The sequence below is a fragment of the Antrostomus carolinensis genome, unplaced genomic scaffold (genome assembly GCF_000700745.2).
Source record: "Antrostomus carolinensis isolate BGI_N321 unplaced genomic scaffold, ASM70074v2 scaffold23916, whole genome shotgun sequence".
Taxonomy (NCBI): domain Eukaryota; kingdom Metazoa; phylum Chordata; class Aves; order Caprimulgiformes; family Caprimulgidae; genus Antrostomus; species Antrostomus carolinensis.
Window position 1 is genome coordinate 3,865 of NW_010320106.1, and position 15,954 is coordinate 19,818.

Below are 15,954 nucleotides of genomic sequence, written 5' to 3' on the forward strand. Positions count from 1 at the left end.
ATCCTTGTCTTAGTCCTTTCAGAGCTGATTTTATCCAAGGATTTTGAACACCTACAAAACATTCACTTGTTCTTATTCCCAGACTGGGACTGTTGGACTGGACACCGGTATTTTCACCCTGAAGCAGCAGATCACCGTCTTGTTCACTTGAGCAAAACAAGTAGAGGCACTAACTGAAAAGTCAGGGCTATGAAAATGACAAACCTTTCTGGAAATCAATAGGAGTCTGGGCAATTAAAACAAAACAAAAAATTACAAGCAACTGAATGTATTGATCTGCCTCCAGGTTCCTTGTTAATATTTTTTCATTCTAGAATATCCTAATTTTTCAGATTTACTGTAAAATTTACTTTACCCCAAACGGTAAAAACTGACTATCCCAAAAGGACAGCGACAGCAAAAAAACCCCAAACAAACATCTTTTTTCTTCTTTTAACCTCTAGCATAGAAATTTTGTTTATAATTAGCAAGTAAAACAATTTTAGAGCACACATTTTTAAACCATGAGAACCCCTTTTGTATTTCACAGTTTAATTAAGCATCCATTTGCTCTCCTCTGTTCCTAAGAATCTTGGGATTGTCCTGTGCTAGGACAGGAGTTGAACTCGATGATCCTTGTGGGTCCCTTCTAACTCACAACATTCTGTGATTCTGTGATTCTAACTTATGAAGCTGCTCAGACTGCTATCAGTTTTTTGTTAAACTGAGATTTTATCACAGATAAATTGTTTTTAAAGGATGATGGAAAAGTCAGGTGGACATTTATTGCTGGAATTTTCACCATTAAGGACAAGTTTGCACAAGTCTGCACATGGTGATTAAAGACATAAGGAGCTTAAGGTCTACCAGGAATGGTGAAGACAATACGTTTTGGTTACTATTAGGATATGTTTAGTACTACTGTAAAGGGGCAAAATCCCTATTTCACATGCATATGTAAGGCACTTTACGCTGTGAAATTCAGAAAGCAGGCACAGCACTGAGAGGATTCAGTCTCTCCAGGGAAGCAACCATCCCTCTGCACAGAGGAATGCGGTGTGTACTCCTGCTGCCAGGCTGGAGGGGTTCGCTCTGTGCCAAAAGCAGAGAATGGACCTTTGTAGCACTTAAACTCTGCGCTAAAAGCTATGGAGGCTGCACAGACCCCTGGACAGTACTACTTCTGCACTATGAGGAAATATCCCACATGATTTTCATAGTGCAAAATTCAGTGTCTCTGCTGGAAATTTTAAGGCATAATGGTCACAGGCTGAAATATTTTTTACCTCTCCTCAGTAGTCTATCATACACATTCACAAAGATCAGTCATGACTTATGCTAGTCATATTTTTACTACTATTTGTATCACCCCAACCAACAAAGCACTCTGATGCATTGGACTAAAACACATCATGTCACTCTGAAATTAGTGTAGCAGTGTGAGAAAATCCTTTCTTTAGAGAAGGGACACCAAAGATTTCTGTCATGTGTGTATGTGTCAGGGAACAGAAAGGAGGAAAGAATAATCCTTAGTAATAAATATGGGCCTCATAACAGGAGATTTTTCAAGATGACTGAAATGAAAACAGTTAAAAATCACAAACCTTAGTATTACAAGAAAATTGCTAGATTGAACTAACATTACAGAACTGGGATTAAACACATTCATATTTCATTTGTGATGATATTTCTACTGCTCTTGGGCAAGAAATCTAATTCAGAAGGCAGAGATAACCCAATACTGGGGGGATGTTACCTGATCTCATGATTTTCAGCACTGTTGTACAGCTAGCTCTCTTCATGGAATGAATTAAGACACTCAACACAAGTACAGATGTCAGACTCCTAAAACAGTGCTATGAGCACATCACGTGACCAGCCTTGACATGCATCTCAATTGCTGTAACATATGAGCTTATTTTACTTCCCACTGTAAATTTCTGTAGTCAGTAAACACCAGTGAGTTATCAGAAAGATTTAAACACACTAGGAGGGTGTTGCTCGTAATACTGTCTAATGGACATTTGGAGGAAAAGATGAAGGGAAAAAGAACACAGATTGATCAGTTTGAGCTGATCTGAAGAAAAAAATGTGATGATGACGTGACACTGAAATAATTCTGAGCCTCAAATATACTGATCTAACCTCACTATGTGTTGTAGAGTAATCTCTTCTGAAATAAAAGGCTGTTTGCTCTCAATGGAATCAGCCATTTCCAGATAAGCATAAACAAGAACAAGGGGAAAAACAACCTAAAAAGCAAAAAAAGTTAGTACGAAAAGTAATCTTTTACTTTTGAAAATTGGATTTGTTCCATTTAACTTTTCCAAACATTTGCAGCCTGACTCAAGGTACTCATCTGCCATTACCCTGAAATCAACAGGAAAACACAGGTACCAACAGAGGGCAAATAATCACCCCTCTCTATCCTAGAGTGGAATGAATAGTCATATTGAGGTGTCCTCAGTGAATCCAGAGGGAGAACATACGTATAAATTTTTAGATACCTGGAGTTAGCCAAGATAAATACCACAGCAAAAAATCTTGATGTCCCTTGCAATTCTAAAATTGTGTGCATTAATTCTTTATCAGCCCCAGCTTAGAAGAAACTGTATACTCTACATAGAGGATTTGATATTTCTATCATACATTCCCAAATTAAAAGTAGTTTCTGCACTATGGGTACTGTGTTTACTGCCTCCTGCACCTGCCAAAGCATTGTTGCTAGAAGGGATGACAACCTGCCATTCTACGATTCTATGAATATCAGTTCTGGGTCTCTGGGTCCCACTGCCTCTGCAAGTACCCATTCTGAACACCCTTGACAGAGACAGCACTCTCACACAAGCTGGTGGGGGTTTGTGTGGGCCTGCTTCCCTGCTTCATGGCACAGTATTATATTTTAAGAGAGGGTTATATCAAAGAAAAAGTGATTGTTTCAGCTCAAGTAGACCACATGCATGCTGGGAAAACACAGGTTAGGTAAAAGCCATGCAAATTATATACCTGGTCGTGTGGTGAGTCCTCTGTCTGCAGCTGGGCGGGCATCAACTGGCTCAACTGGTCATGTGCAGAAAAGAAACAAAAAAGCAAACAAAAATAAACAAAATCCCCCAAAACAATAAGGTCAAATGCTCTTCTGCTGGGACAGTGCAGGACAGACACACTGCATAAACAAACTTACTAAAGCAACAGCTAGAAAAGATCTGCCCTCAGTTAATCCTGGAAATAAAAGGAAGGTATGGGCATGACTTCAAAAGGAACACTATGATGTGTTAATTTTACATCATATTCTGGTTATTGCTTGAAGTGAGAAACCATCAAGATCAAAGAATTTCTGTCTATAGAGTGAAACTATATTCATTATGTGCAAACGTTTTCCAGCAGTCTGATCAGAACTGGCAGCAAGAACAGACATGAGTGAGTTCTTGCAGCCAGTCTTGATCAATGCTCACTTATAAACCCACTGAATCCCGACTCCTTTTTCCTTTCAATAGGGCTTCATTATAGCACTACCTATAAGGTTTGAAAAAAGTAAAGTACATTTTGAAAATACAATCAATACTTAGTTCTGATATACTCCTATTTGTAGCCAGTAAATTTGCATTCTGATTTTTGAAAGGGAAGCAAAGGAGAAGCACTACTTTATATGCAATTGTGAGTCATACACAGTTTTATAACTCTTGTCTTACCGTTCTAAGACTTTACCAGATGAAATCTAAGGTTGATTTGGTTCACTGGCATTAATAACAAACAGAAAACTTTTGGAGATGTCAGAGTCATTAACCTTTTGCCTCAGTTAAGTACAAACTGAACATAACGGAGTTTATTAAAACATTCAGATTTCCCTGCCACCCCTGCCCTCCCCCCACCTTTTTTTTCTTGTTTCTCTCTTTTTCTCCAGTACTGTTGCCTTCCTTATCTACCTAAGTGCCAGTGCCAGAAAAAAATTAAATTCAGAAATAAAATTTTACATTGTAGCTCAGAATTCAGAATTTTTAAAATAAGGTATTATCATTCATTTGCATTTCAGGATTCAAGTATGAATGTTCTAATCAGCAGTAAGCCACAACAACATAGGACACTTGACAAAAGCACAGTTTGCAATCACGAACTGTATTCAGCATCAGAAAATCATGCTAATCTGACGATGCTGCTGACTTATGCAAGAGGACTGCCCATCTTCGCAGGAAGTCTGTGTCACTTGCTTAGTATTCCTATGGGTTTGACCAACAACCTATCATACTCGTGAGAGTCCCTGTACCACCCATGTCCTTTGTACACAGGAGATGACTGCAATAGCTCCTGCCTCTGGCAAAAAGCAGTAAGTCAGCTTTATAGTAACTGTAGAGTAAAAGTGCATCTGCATATCCAATTTGCTTGCGTTTCCAGAAGGGCAAAATTTTTACAGAGCTTGCTGGTCCAGTGCTGCAGAGACAATCCATCAAACCACTTTCCTTCACAGCAGTTCAGAGGGGCATTGACAGACCAACTGCTTTCCTTACATAGTGCTATAAAAAAGCCAATATCCATCCTTAACTGAAAACTACAGCTTTGAGTATTTTCCTATTTAAGTCCTCTGCTAGGTTTTCCAGTACTGTTGGCACCAATCCTCAGGTAGGTCAGCAGTAATTTTCAGTGGAAAGGACTGAAGGGAAGAAACAATCAAGGACCAACATTAGCCAAACTGCTCCTGTAGAGAACCTTCCTCTGTCACCCTGGCCCCTATCTCTTCCCTAGAAGGCTGAAAGGTTTTATTTCCCTCTTGCTCTACACTGTAATCCCACATGCTATGGTGAACTGAGAGAGCAGGTTGTGAGTGGCAATAAAAATGGGAAGAGGTGAAGGGAGAAAAGGATGGAGGAAATTTCTGTTGTACAGTAGCATGGACTTAATTTTAGGGTAATGTGGTATTTGTGGAGTTAGTATTAATAATGAATAATTCTTCTTGTCAAATCTTGTGAGTTTTGGAAACACTTCACAGGGGAAAAGGCAAACATCACCAGCATGTTTCTTAAGTGACACAAAAGTGAAATGACCTGCTCAAGGTTACAAACCAGTTGCAGGGCTAAAACTGGAGGCAAAAGCTCATAGCCAAGGGTCTTCCAAAGCAGACTGTGATTCCAGCCATCATGATAACAAAGAAAGGTTGGTTTTTGGAGTCCTGAGCTGCCACCTGTCAAATTTCGATTGCATTAAAAACCTGCTTGCTCTTGCCCTGGTATTGATGTACACATGAATGGCAGTTAACTCTGAAAAATCTTGTCTGTGGGCTTTCTTACTGCCTGCCCCTCTGGACCACATCACCTCACAACAGTTGATATAGAGAGGAAAAGTTTAAACCTATTACAGCATTTATCCATAATCAAAACTCTAAGATGTACTGTGTATTATTAAAAAAAACTGCATTCATTTTGATGCTCCAGAATAATATTTCTCTTGAACACACTTCCATGTGCACAGAAGTACATATAATTAAGATTGAAAAGATATTTTCCAAATAGCCTCACAAAACTAAATTGGTATATACCTGCCTATAGGCTATTGGTATATACACTGCCTATTGGTATATACACTGACTATAGAGCCTTCATACAGGGTACACATACCACCTCACATCTAATGCTAATACATCTCAGAAGAGCAAGAGAGAATGTCATTCCTTCTCTTTTCAAAAATAAAATAAAGGTGAATCAAAAATCTTCAAAGCTGGTATAAACCAGCAGGCGAGGAGAGCTATGTGATGCTCACCTACTAAGAACAGTGTTGAAGGGAATAACTGGCCAAGTCATAAGGATAAATCTCTGGCCAAGTTATAAGGATAAAAATAATTTAGATAAATACTTTGTCACTAAGGCTAACTGTATCTGCATGGTAAAATACAAAGGCTAAAACACTAAACCCAATCAGTCATTGGCAAAATGCCCAGAGACCTTGACAGTGTCAGAGCTTCACAGCTGTGGGGGTTTTGCACCCACCTCTGAAGGGGCATTCTTCATTTTAGGCTATTTTTCACTCTTTCATCAGCAAAAGCAATTTTTGTAAAATAAGCTGTTTGCATAAAACATCCTTTTGTCTAAACATGTAGTTTAGATTGGGAAAATTTCAAATGGAGTTATGAAATTTTGTGACTACATGGTGACATACCAATCCAATACATTATTAATATCTCTGGGTGAAACCTGGGATTAGTTTATAGCCATGGAAGAAAACAGGCATGAGAACTAATGACAAATTTAAGGTACTTTTCGTAGTATTTGAACTTCATTGCTTGTACACAGAAGACTCGATACTTTGAAACAAAGACTTAACAGCTGCATTTCCTCCCACTTTTTCCAGTCACATTTTGGTTTAAGCATTCCCTGAATGATTTGTTAAAAACAAGTCCTGTCGCTGTGACTGTGCCAGAGGGGGTGGGATCCCAGGTCCTAACCCAGACAGCCCCGGGATCTGTGCAGTTGCCTCTCAGGCACCATTGGTCCCATTAGAAATTTGTTTTGACAATAATGCAAATTGTAATGAGGTAAATGATTTACCTGCTGTGCCTGCTCAAAATTGAAGAGAACTACTGCTTATACAGTGCCAACAGCTCTTTGCAGTGAGGAAGCTGAGACTCTCATTCTACTTAGAAACCCACCTGACAGCACTCTGGATTTTTGTTCAGCAGACTTTTAAAAAAAGTTGACTTCAGCTTTCAAACTAGACCAAAACAGTATCGACAACTGAACCTGTAACTTGCTTGCCATCTGAAACTCATCTGGTAGTCTCTGTTAAATCTGCTGGACCAACCGCTTGGCAGATTTCCCAGATACCAGGTCAATCACATGGAACGTGCTGTGATTTTCTTGATGGTGCCAAGTACCTCACCCAAGTAAATGCGAGCCAAGAAGCTCGGTTCTCTGACTTTTGCTGGCATGCTCAGCACCTCCCAGCAGCAAGAGATGCTGACTATCACTAATACTGCAATGGTTAGTCACTCAATACTATTTGAGGTTTCCCTAGCACATGATTTTTGAATTTACACTTTTTTTGATGAATGGTTATTTGTTAAAAAATGGCAATGACTTGCTCAGTAATTTCACAATAAGTAGAACTTCCTGAGTGGAAAAACAGACTATGCAAAAAGACCTTCAGTGGAGAGGGAGAGGAAAAAAGAGAAGGAGAAAATTGTGTCAATTGTTATTTGCTTCTTGCTGCTTCCAAAGCATATCATAATAAGGCAGATAGACATTTTTGGAAGCCATTTAGACAAGCGTAGTATTAGACCATGGCCATCGAAGAAAACAGGCATGGGAAGTGAGGACAAATGGCACAGTTAGTCCTGGGTTTCTGGAACAAAGAGGTGGAAGACAAACACAAAGGAAAAAGATGAGGCTGTGAAATTCCCCTTTGATACTACAAGCAAAGGTATAGAGAGGGTATCTAATGAGAGAAAGAAGGTATTGTAGGCATGATCACGTTAACAGCATTGTGGTTTGGGTAGATGACAGAGAAATATAATAGGAAACAAGAAGGACTTGAAGAAGTTTAAGTCATCAAATAATTTCTAACTATGCAGACTTAAATACTAATAACAGTTGGCCTAACAGAATTGTTTGCCACAGTAGCTTCATGACAAATACAATCCTGATATTAAAAGAATCACTAAACTGCAACAACTTAATGGCATGAAAGTTAAAAGATGTTCCCACAGTAAACACTAAGAAGTGCTGCAACAAATAGTGTAGTGCATTAAAATACACAGGATTCATAATTGAACAGTGTGTTACTTAAGGCAGGAGATTTTTTTGGTTTTTTGTTGTCACACAGTTTAAAAGGAGAACCACATTCAATGTACTTGTCTACAGGAATTCAGTGTCACACTGAAGTATGTACCTTTCATTATTAAATTCTGGGCTCAGCCAGGTTTCTGAAGGAAAAGAAGGCTTGTGTGATTAAACTGTGGGTATGTCTGGGTACACCTGTCTACCCAACAACTCCTGAACTTGGTGACTGAAATCAGTAAATTTTGGAAGCTGGGAGGACAGACTTCGAAAGTAATTAATTCCCCGCCCTCATGTCCGATGAAAGCAGGCAGCAGGTATAGAAATTGATGTCCTGTATGCCCCAGCTATGGGAGAAACCGCAGCAAGTGCTGTATTGGAAAATTCCTGCAGTACAGACACCACCAGCCAGACTGTGGCCTGCTTCTGGCAGACAGCCTTGACATGTGTGCTATAGCGAGCTGCAGCTCATTTCCCAGGAAATTGAAGTTTAGCCTGCCAGCTTGGTCAGCCATTTCGTACTACGCGCTGGCACCTGACGCAATCCAGCCAGCTGCCCTTGCCTGCAAGTGCCCTCCAGACATGTTTGGAGTCCTTGTCACCATATCCTGTCTTCTGGTTCTTGCTGCTGGCCAGTCAATGCATTGAGTTTGCTCCAGCTCTCTCTGCTGTTTTTCTTGGTCCCTACCTGTAGTGCTAACTCCCTAGAGGTCTGATTATAGCCCCACTCCTGACCAGCTTTCTCCTCTTCCCCTCAAATCTGGTATACTTCTGCCTCACTGATTTGTTGACCTTTGCTCAGATCCTAGCCATGTCTTTTCTTCTGTCTGATCTTAGTCTTCTCTTGACTCCTGGGGATGACCCACCTTGATCCCAAAACTGGTTCTGACTCCATTGATTCCACCTGGCACCAACCCCCAACCCCTAACCTGGCAAACCCATGCCCAAGTTCTGTTCTTCATCTCCCAAGCACTCAGCTGCCCACAGTCACTCACTCATCATGCTAGAGTGAGACTACAACTGCATAAGGTTGGTCTCAACTCTCATTCTGAAAGAAAGTATAGCCCAAGCCAGTGGTTTCACAAGACTTCTGAGCATGTTAATGTCTGTACAGTTCAGCTACAAATCACAAATCACAGATCCACAAAACAGAAATTTGCCTGAAAAAAGAATTCTGTAGCTCCAGCCTGTGTGAATCCACAGCTGCTTTGCAGCAACAAACTTTCACTACTGAGACTCACTTATCACTAATGATGGTAGAGTTAAACTGATAAAGGAAAACAAACAGTAGAGAGTACCTGAATGACATGATCGAAGTCCCTGAGGTTTCTGATTAATTGGCTCTGGCACCTAACTAAAATACCAATTCCAGATTATACAGAAATTATTAAAGTATTATGCAGTCACTTAAATAAGTTAGTCCATGAGCAACATAAAATACTCCTCAGGAAAAGTTTTCACAAGCCAGCTGCATTGCTGAGTATGCAGGAACACTTCTGCAGTACATTCCAGACAACCAGTGATGAGGGGGAAATAAAATAATCTCTCATGCTAGGATTCTGGTGGATCTGTAATCATTTTCAGGCCAGCAAATAAAAAGCTCTTCCTTACCTAAAACACTCATTTCATCACAGCACAAATCTAACAAGTTATCTATCTCCCTTAGCTCATTGTCATTATTTTACAAGACTGTCACTCATAATTTGCTGGAGTTTATTTTGATTTGTTTTTAAAGGAAAGCAAGCTCAAAACTGAAATGTATTGTAGGTCTAAATTCCAAATTTTAGTCATGATTTTCTGTTCCATCAAAGAGACACAATTGACAGGGAAGACCAGCTCTAAATTTACATTTGAGAAAGAACCTCTATCCTGCTTACATGAGAAACGTGTCAATTTTCAGGGAACAATGTGAAGAGAAATCACAAAGCTAAACAAAAAATATTCTGTGATTTCTCCCCCTACTGTACATACCTTCATTTTCAGTATTGGCTGGAACAGAATCAACACCAAAGGGATGCCATGGCTGAAGGTCATCTAGGCTGAACTCTCCATCCACTGGAAGAAGTTCAACTGTGGTCTTAGTTTCTGTCAGTGAAGGCATGAGAGCATCATTTCCATAGCTGATTCTGGGTTCGCTGATCATATTGGCCAAAACATCATCAGAATAGTTTTGTTCTTTCTGAAGTAATTCATCTGCAAGGAAATTTCAACACAGAAATAACCTGAAAGAGCCAGCATTTCTGAGGACATATTTCAAATGCTATTAAAATAATAATTTACTGTGACAAGATTCTGTTTTCTTATGATGAACATCATCATAAAGGCTTGGGATAGTTAAAACTCTGTGATGAGCACTGCTTATAAGTAAGGTATTTTTATGAAACGTCAACCAGAATTGTTCAATACCATTTCCTACCCACATTTCCACCACATAACAGATCACAGGTCTGTGCTTTAAAAGTTCCTAGACCCTTCCCCACCAATTTTAAAAGAAGCACAAATCAATTTCTTCAACTCAATAAGTACCATAAACCAAGATGCAAGAGGCCTACACAAAGGAATGTCTGTTATTTCCCCTTCCTCTTAAATGCTCACTATCAAAGCTCATCACAGCTCTTAAATCCTAAATCACTACAACAGTTACTGTATTAAATTTGGCTTACTGTAACACACACAATCTGAAGAAACATTCACCCTTTTAACCTACATAACTTTGCTAAAATACCGAAGTAGTTATTTGCTAAAAATCTTAAGTAGTAATAGACATCTATAATCAAATTATTTCACAAGGAACCAGGACCTAAAGCTGTGCAGTATTACCTAGGTAGGGGTTCTTTGTTTGTTGTTGTTGCTTTTTGGTTTTGGTTTTGTTTTTTTTTTTAACTTGAAGCAAGGTAAGAACAATCAAAGCACTTTTCAGATCCATGAGGTGTATTGGACAGACTGTCCAACCTAGTGTTAAAAATAAACTTTGAGGTTATGTGTGCTTCCTTATTCCAACTTGTTTCTCACATCAAAGTTCATCTACTCTTGAGTTCCCCTTTCACTGCTTTTTTTTTTTTTTTTTTGTAGGAGCAACATATTATTTGCAAGTACTCTGAGGGAATTTGGTGCACAAGAGCACATTCAAGTAACCAAGCAATCACAATGAAGATAAATAATTGCTAATAATGCACCAATGTAATTAGTAAGAAGGGATTACAAAGGTAAATAGTTCAGAATTGAGGACTGTAAATGTTACATTACTAGAGTGCAAGTGCTTGCACACATGAGCACACACATGACAGCTGATGATACAAAAGCTTTTATTAAGACTGGCTTCTCTCCACTTTGTTGAGGACTCCCTGACTGTCATTGCTTCACACTCACATCTGAACCCTGCAGCAATTCAGGGACACGAATCACCACTCTACTGCTAGACCCTTTATGCTACTCCATAGGGGCTCACTTACTTCCCAGTATCATCGGTGAGAAAGGGCATCTGAATTTCTATACACAACAGCGCTTTAGACCCCTCAGTAAAATCTTCTGAATGTTATTTCCCTCCCAACCTTACACCACACCATACTGCCACAGAAGTACACTGCATCCATACAGCAGCCCTCAGTAAGGATCCTCACCAAGCCATGAGCATTAGAGCTGGCACTGCTTCAATGCTTTTACCAATGATGATGCAGTACGGCTCTGCTTTGCAATACGTCTCTTAAAGATCACTTTGAGATAGCTGATGCAACTCTCTGCCACCTACTACACCAAATTCAGAACATCAAAACTAAACAAAAAGTTGTAACCTCAGCCCTGGGGCAAACATCTGTCCTGAATCTTACAAAATTTTATTTTAAAACAATTTTTCCTGTTTAAATAGCAATTGCTTTAATAGACAGTAAGCCTAAATGGGTATGCAAAATTCAATTCTGTGATTTATTTTGTTCATTAGAATGACTTACTACGACAGCATAGAAAGCCTACGTAACAACTGTTTTTCCCATCATGTTCATTTTATTGAAAACTTATAAGATAACTTTAAATCTTCAACATGGAAGGCAATTCATATTTTTGTCTCCTCAGTGCATTTACACTAATCCTTTATCAAATTAAAGAGTCTCCTTTTATCATAGGAGAGACAGGTGAAGCACTGAACAGACATTGTATCACATGACAGACATTTATTTTCATTAGCTAGGGATGAACAGATTTTACAAAAAAGGAGTTGGATGTTAGTGACCTCAGCAAGAAGTCTGGTGTCCAAGTGCCTTGTATGGAGCCATGGGTGATACCAGTTGAGCATGCTATAAAAACAAGTCACCATGGATCACAGCAAAGTGAGTATTACAGTACCAGAGCATCTTAGTGCCTGTAAGCCTTTCCGACCCAGGAACCAAAAGGGTTCTGGGGTGCAGCTCCCCTTGTTCCCACTGTCCTCCCCATCCTCAGAGGATCATATGGGGAACCTCCAGAGAGCTGCAGCCCATGCAGCTGTAGCACGGAGCGGCGCTGGGGTGCTGTGCCCCAAACACGACTTTTCTCTGGGCAGTGCCAATCCTCCACAACTCCTGTCCATTTCCTGCCGCCAAGGCACTCTGTCCGTTATCTGCAGACAGCTCCTGTCCTTGGAAAGGGACAAGTGGTGCACAGGGAGGAAGGAGCAGAGGGAGAAGGACCTAAGCTCCAGCAGTGGAGAAGCGGCACCAGGGCTGGCACAGCACTTGGGGAGAGGGCATGGCACAGGCATGGTTTGACCTGTCAGGCTGACAGAGAGGGACATCCAACTCCCATCATGACAGCGTGATTATATTCAAAGCCCTAGAGGCTGGGAGGGATGCGTACACAAATCTGTCTTTCAATGCTACCCAACTGGGAACATGTCGTCACTGGCGCTTGCAGGCTCCATTGCTTCCCAGCTGTTTCTTAGCTGTGGTGCACAGCACGGACATTAACGGACCCACACAATAGCTCAAGTGAGGCAGTCAGATATTACAATCAGCAGATTATAATTGCATCCATTTTACAAGTGGGGAAACAATGGCCAAAATTAATCAAGCCCATCTGACATGATGAATCAGACACTGAATGGCAGTGAGAAATTGAAAGTCTCTGGATTAGAAGCTGTGCTGGAGTCCATCAGATGGAGGCAGCTGTGTCTGCTCTGATTTGCAAACAATTGTTTCAATTTCTGAACTGCTAGAAAAAATTGCCCTAGGATTTCCAGTTATCCACACTAGCTGTCAAAGTCCAAGATGAATTTTCAGTGTTGATTTTGTTCCAAGTATTGATGGCTACTTGAATCATCAGTTACACTAATGGAAAGCCATACAGCCTTGCTGTTACCCATCCCTACAGTATTCCCCCCCTTTTGCACAGTTGCCAGTTCAATTCCCCCACCCTGCAAAAAACAATTCCCTAAATAAGGAGAGCACACAGACACAGCTGGAGGCTAGGATGTGCATTCAACACTGTTTCAGGGGTTTTCTTTGTGAGGTGAGCATCTTTATTATTAGGTGCTGAAAATAGAGATTCTAGGCTGCTCTCCAAAATTTCATCTCCCAACAAGACAAAAACTTGATGACAATCTTCCTATAATAAACTTTTTGTTGCTCAGCTCATTATCTCCTTGTAGCATTCTGCTAAGTCCTGGCGTCAAGAAGAATGAGGAGGATGTCAAAACTTTTTGTCCCTCTGAGAACATGTGCTCAAAAGCAACATGACCTTGGGAAAAACCCACGCTCAGCTGGGACCTCAAACCTCCCAGCAGCTCTAGATTTGGTGTGAGGATGCACAATTGCTGCTTCTCCTTCAGGCACCCAACCCCTTTATTTCTCAGGATTAGAGACAGGCTCACTTCTGGTACTTCAATAAAACGCTTCTCAGACTTATCTCTTCAAAGGAAGTTGCACTCATTCTTGGGCTCACTGCAGGCATTTCCAAATGGGTCATTACTACTCGACAACAACGTCCATAAAAATTTAAGTTAAATGTGTTTGGTGAACCACTGGTAATACCACTACAACTTCCTTTCCAGACTGATTCTCTTATCCCGCAAAGACACAAACAGAGCCAAAAGCAAAGAATGAAAGAGGAAAATAAACAAAATTTCTTACAAAATCCTCTGGTGGATGCTGGATTGTTAGAAGTCATTTGTCCTCAATGGCCCGAGACCACACTTCTACTTATGAAATTTTTCAAACAGCACTGTACTAAGAAAGATACCATGAAAAATCCCAACAGTGGTCACGAAGTTTTAGAGTGGCAAAAATAATGCAATTTTGTAACTTCATCTATGAGTGTCTACAACATTGTTTCCAATGGTGGACTCTGGGGCATACTTACTTACCCCAGCCCTTAACTGGCATAGCTATAATGACAGAAATTTAATGTAGGACAGCTCCACTTGCTGCCTTGGAACCCCAGCAATCCATTAGATATCTTTTAAACCACCATTTTTATTTAGTTCATTATTTAAAATTTCCAAAAGTAATGATAATATTTTTTGTTGTGTTTTCTTTACTAGGAGCCTATTTACTAGATGAAAAGCTCTGCAATCACTATTAAGAGCAAGACTTTTGAATTTACTTGAAAAGCAGCTTTAAAACGGCAATTGTAACTTTTAAAGTTCTAGAAATAAATTTAAGGTCTTAAAATGGATGAGAAACAAAGTGCACCCAAAACACCTCTTCTAAATATTAATTAAGACACCATCAAATTACATGCCATAGTTTTGACCCACTACTAAACTTCCTTTGTAAAATGACATTTACATGATAGAATAAGTATTGCTTTAACAAATATGGATGGGTTTGGGAACCAGCTCAAATAAATGCAGAGTCTTATTGCCTCATATTCATCATCTTATCAGTGACCATTCAGTCTGAACTGAACATATGTTTTTCCCAAAGTTATGGTTGCTTTTGAGCATGTGCTTTCAAAATGTCAAAATTAAAAAGTGTTAGCAACCTCCCTATTCTGCTTAACGGCAGAAATTACAGAGTGCTTGAGCCATAGCGATGGCTTCCTTTGCATGTGCACACATATCTTGTACCAGTTTGAAGACAGTTTAAATCATGCAAATACTATATGTCACAATTAGGATTCACTAAGAACATCTACACAATCATTTGAGACATTTTGCAAATAAGGGCTTAGGTAGGGAACTCCAAAATACAAAATATTAGTAGCACAAGTAAGGGTTTTAGAGAGGTAACACTTACTGTTCAAAGGGCTTTATGTACCTATGACAAACGCAAATTCTGCAGTCAGAAAGGTAGTTAAGTCACTTGTATATCCTGTGGGTTTCATATACGTAACTTACTGCATCAAGCACAAGTTCCTCCTCTGAGGTGAAGGGAGAGAACAAACCAGAAAATACCATGGGTATTTCCTCCAGCCTCTGCCCAAGTCGGAGGAAATTTCAAGCATGTACTTAAATTTAATCCCACTAAAGTCTGTGCCTTACAACAAAGAGTTAAGCTCCACTGAATTTCAAGCATATTGTTATTCTAAGGTGTTTTGCTGAATCAAGCACTGTAAGATTATAATGTTACATACTACTAGGTGTCATAATTAGAACATTATCAAGCTGCAAAACACAATTACATGGTATTCAGTGCTGAACTAATTCATTTATATAGTACAAGTCAAATATAATTTAGAGACCAACTCTGATGAGAACTTTATTGAAAGTGACCTGCCTCCTGGAAGGTGTGAGAGTGGCTTTGTTGCCTGTGTGCTTTGAAGATGATGATAAAAGAGCAGTATGCTGGATCATTACTGTGAAATAATGGAAATGAGCCCAACCTACAATGCTCAGATTCATACTGACAGAGAAACATCTCATCAGATTTAAGCTTTCTTCTCTTCCCCTGGTTAGCCTGTGAAATTATGCCACAGGACGTCTTATCTGGAAACTTTTACCATGCAATATGTCTCTCTCTCAGGGTTAAACTGAGACTGAAAGAGCAAGAACCATGGAAAATAGCATCTCATAGTTCTTATTTTCTGTCCTTCAGAGATATGACCACTAAGTCAAGAGTAAGGAGCAGCAGTACTTTTCACATTTCAGAAATTTCTTATTGTCCTGGTTTTTGCTAGGATAGGGTTCATTTTCTTCTTAGTAGCTAGAAAGCACTGTGTTTTGGTTTCAATGAGGACTGTTATGACAACAATGTTGATAACTACAAGGAGAGAGGACTGGAAGGGTGGAGTGGAGAATAAAAGT

General features: G+C 39.7%; 1 protein-coding gene across 1 annotated transcript in view; it reads right to left on the bottom strand.

Moving 5' to 3' along the window:
• Positions 1-2,985: 2,985 nt before the first annotated feature.
• LOC104526133 (amyloid-beta A4 protein) overlaps positions 2,986-15,954 on the bottom strand; it is a gene marked incomplete at its 3' end in the record, with an annotated part of 36,250 nt that continues 23,281 nt past the window's right edge. The window contains exons 5-6 of the mRNA XM_010169507.1: positions 9,714-9,935; positions 2,986-3,039 (exon numbers count right to left, since the gene is read on the bottom strand). Coding sequence (XP_010167809.1) covers positions 2,986-3,039; positions 9,714-9,935 — 276 coding nt within the window. The remainder of the gene's footprint in view (positions 3,040-9,713; positions 9,936-15,954) is intronic.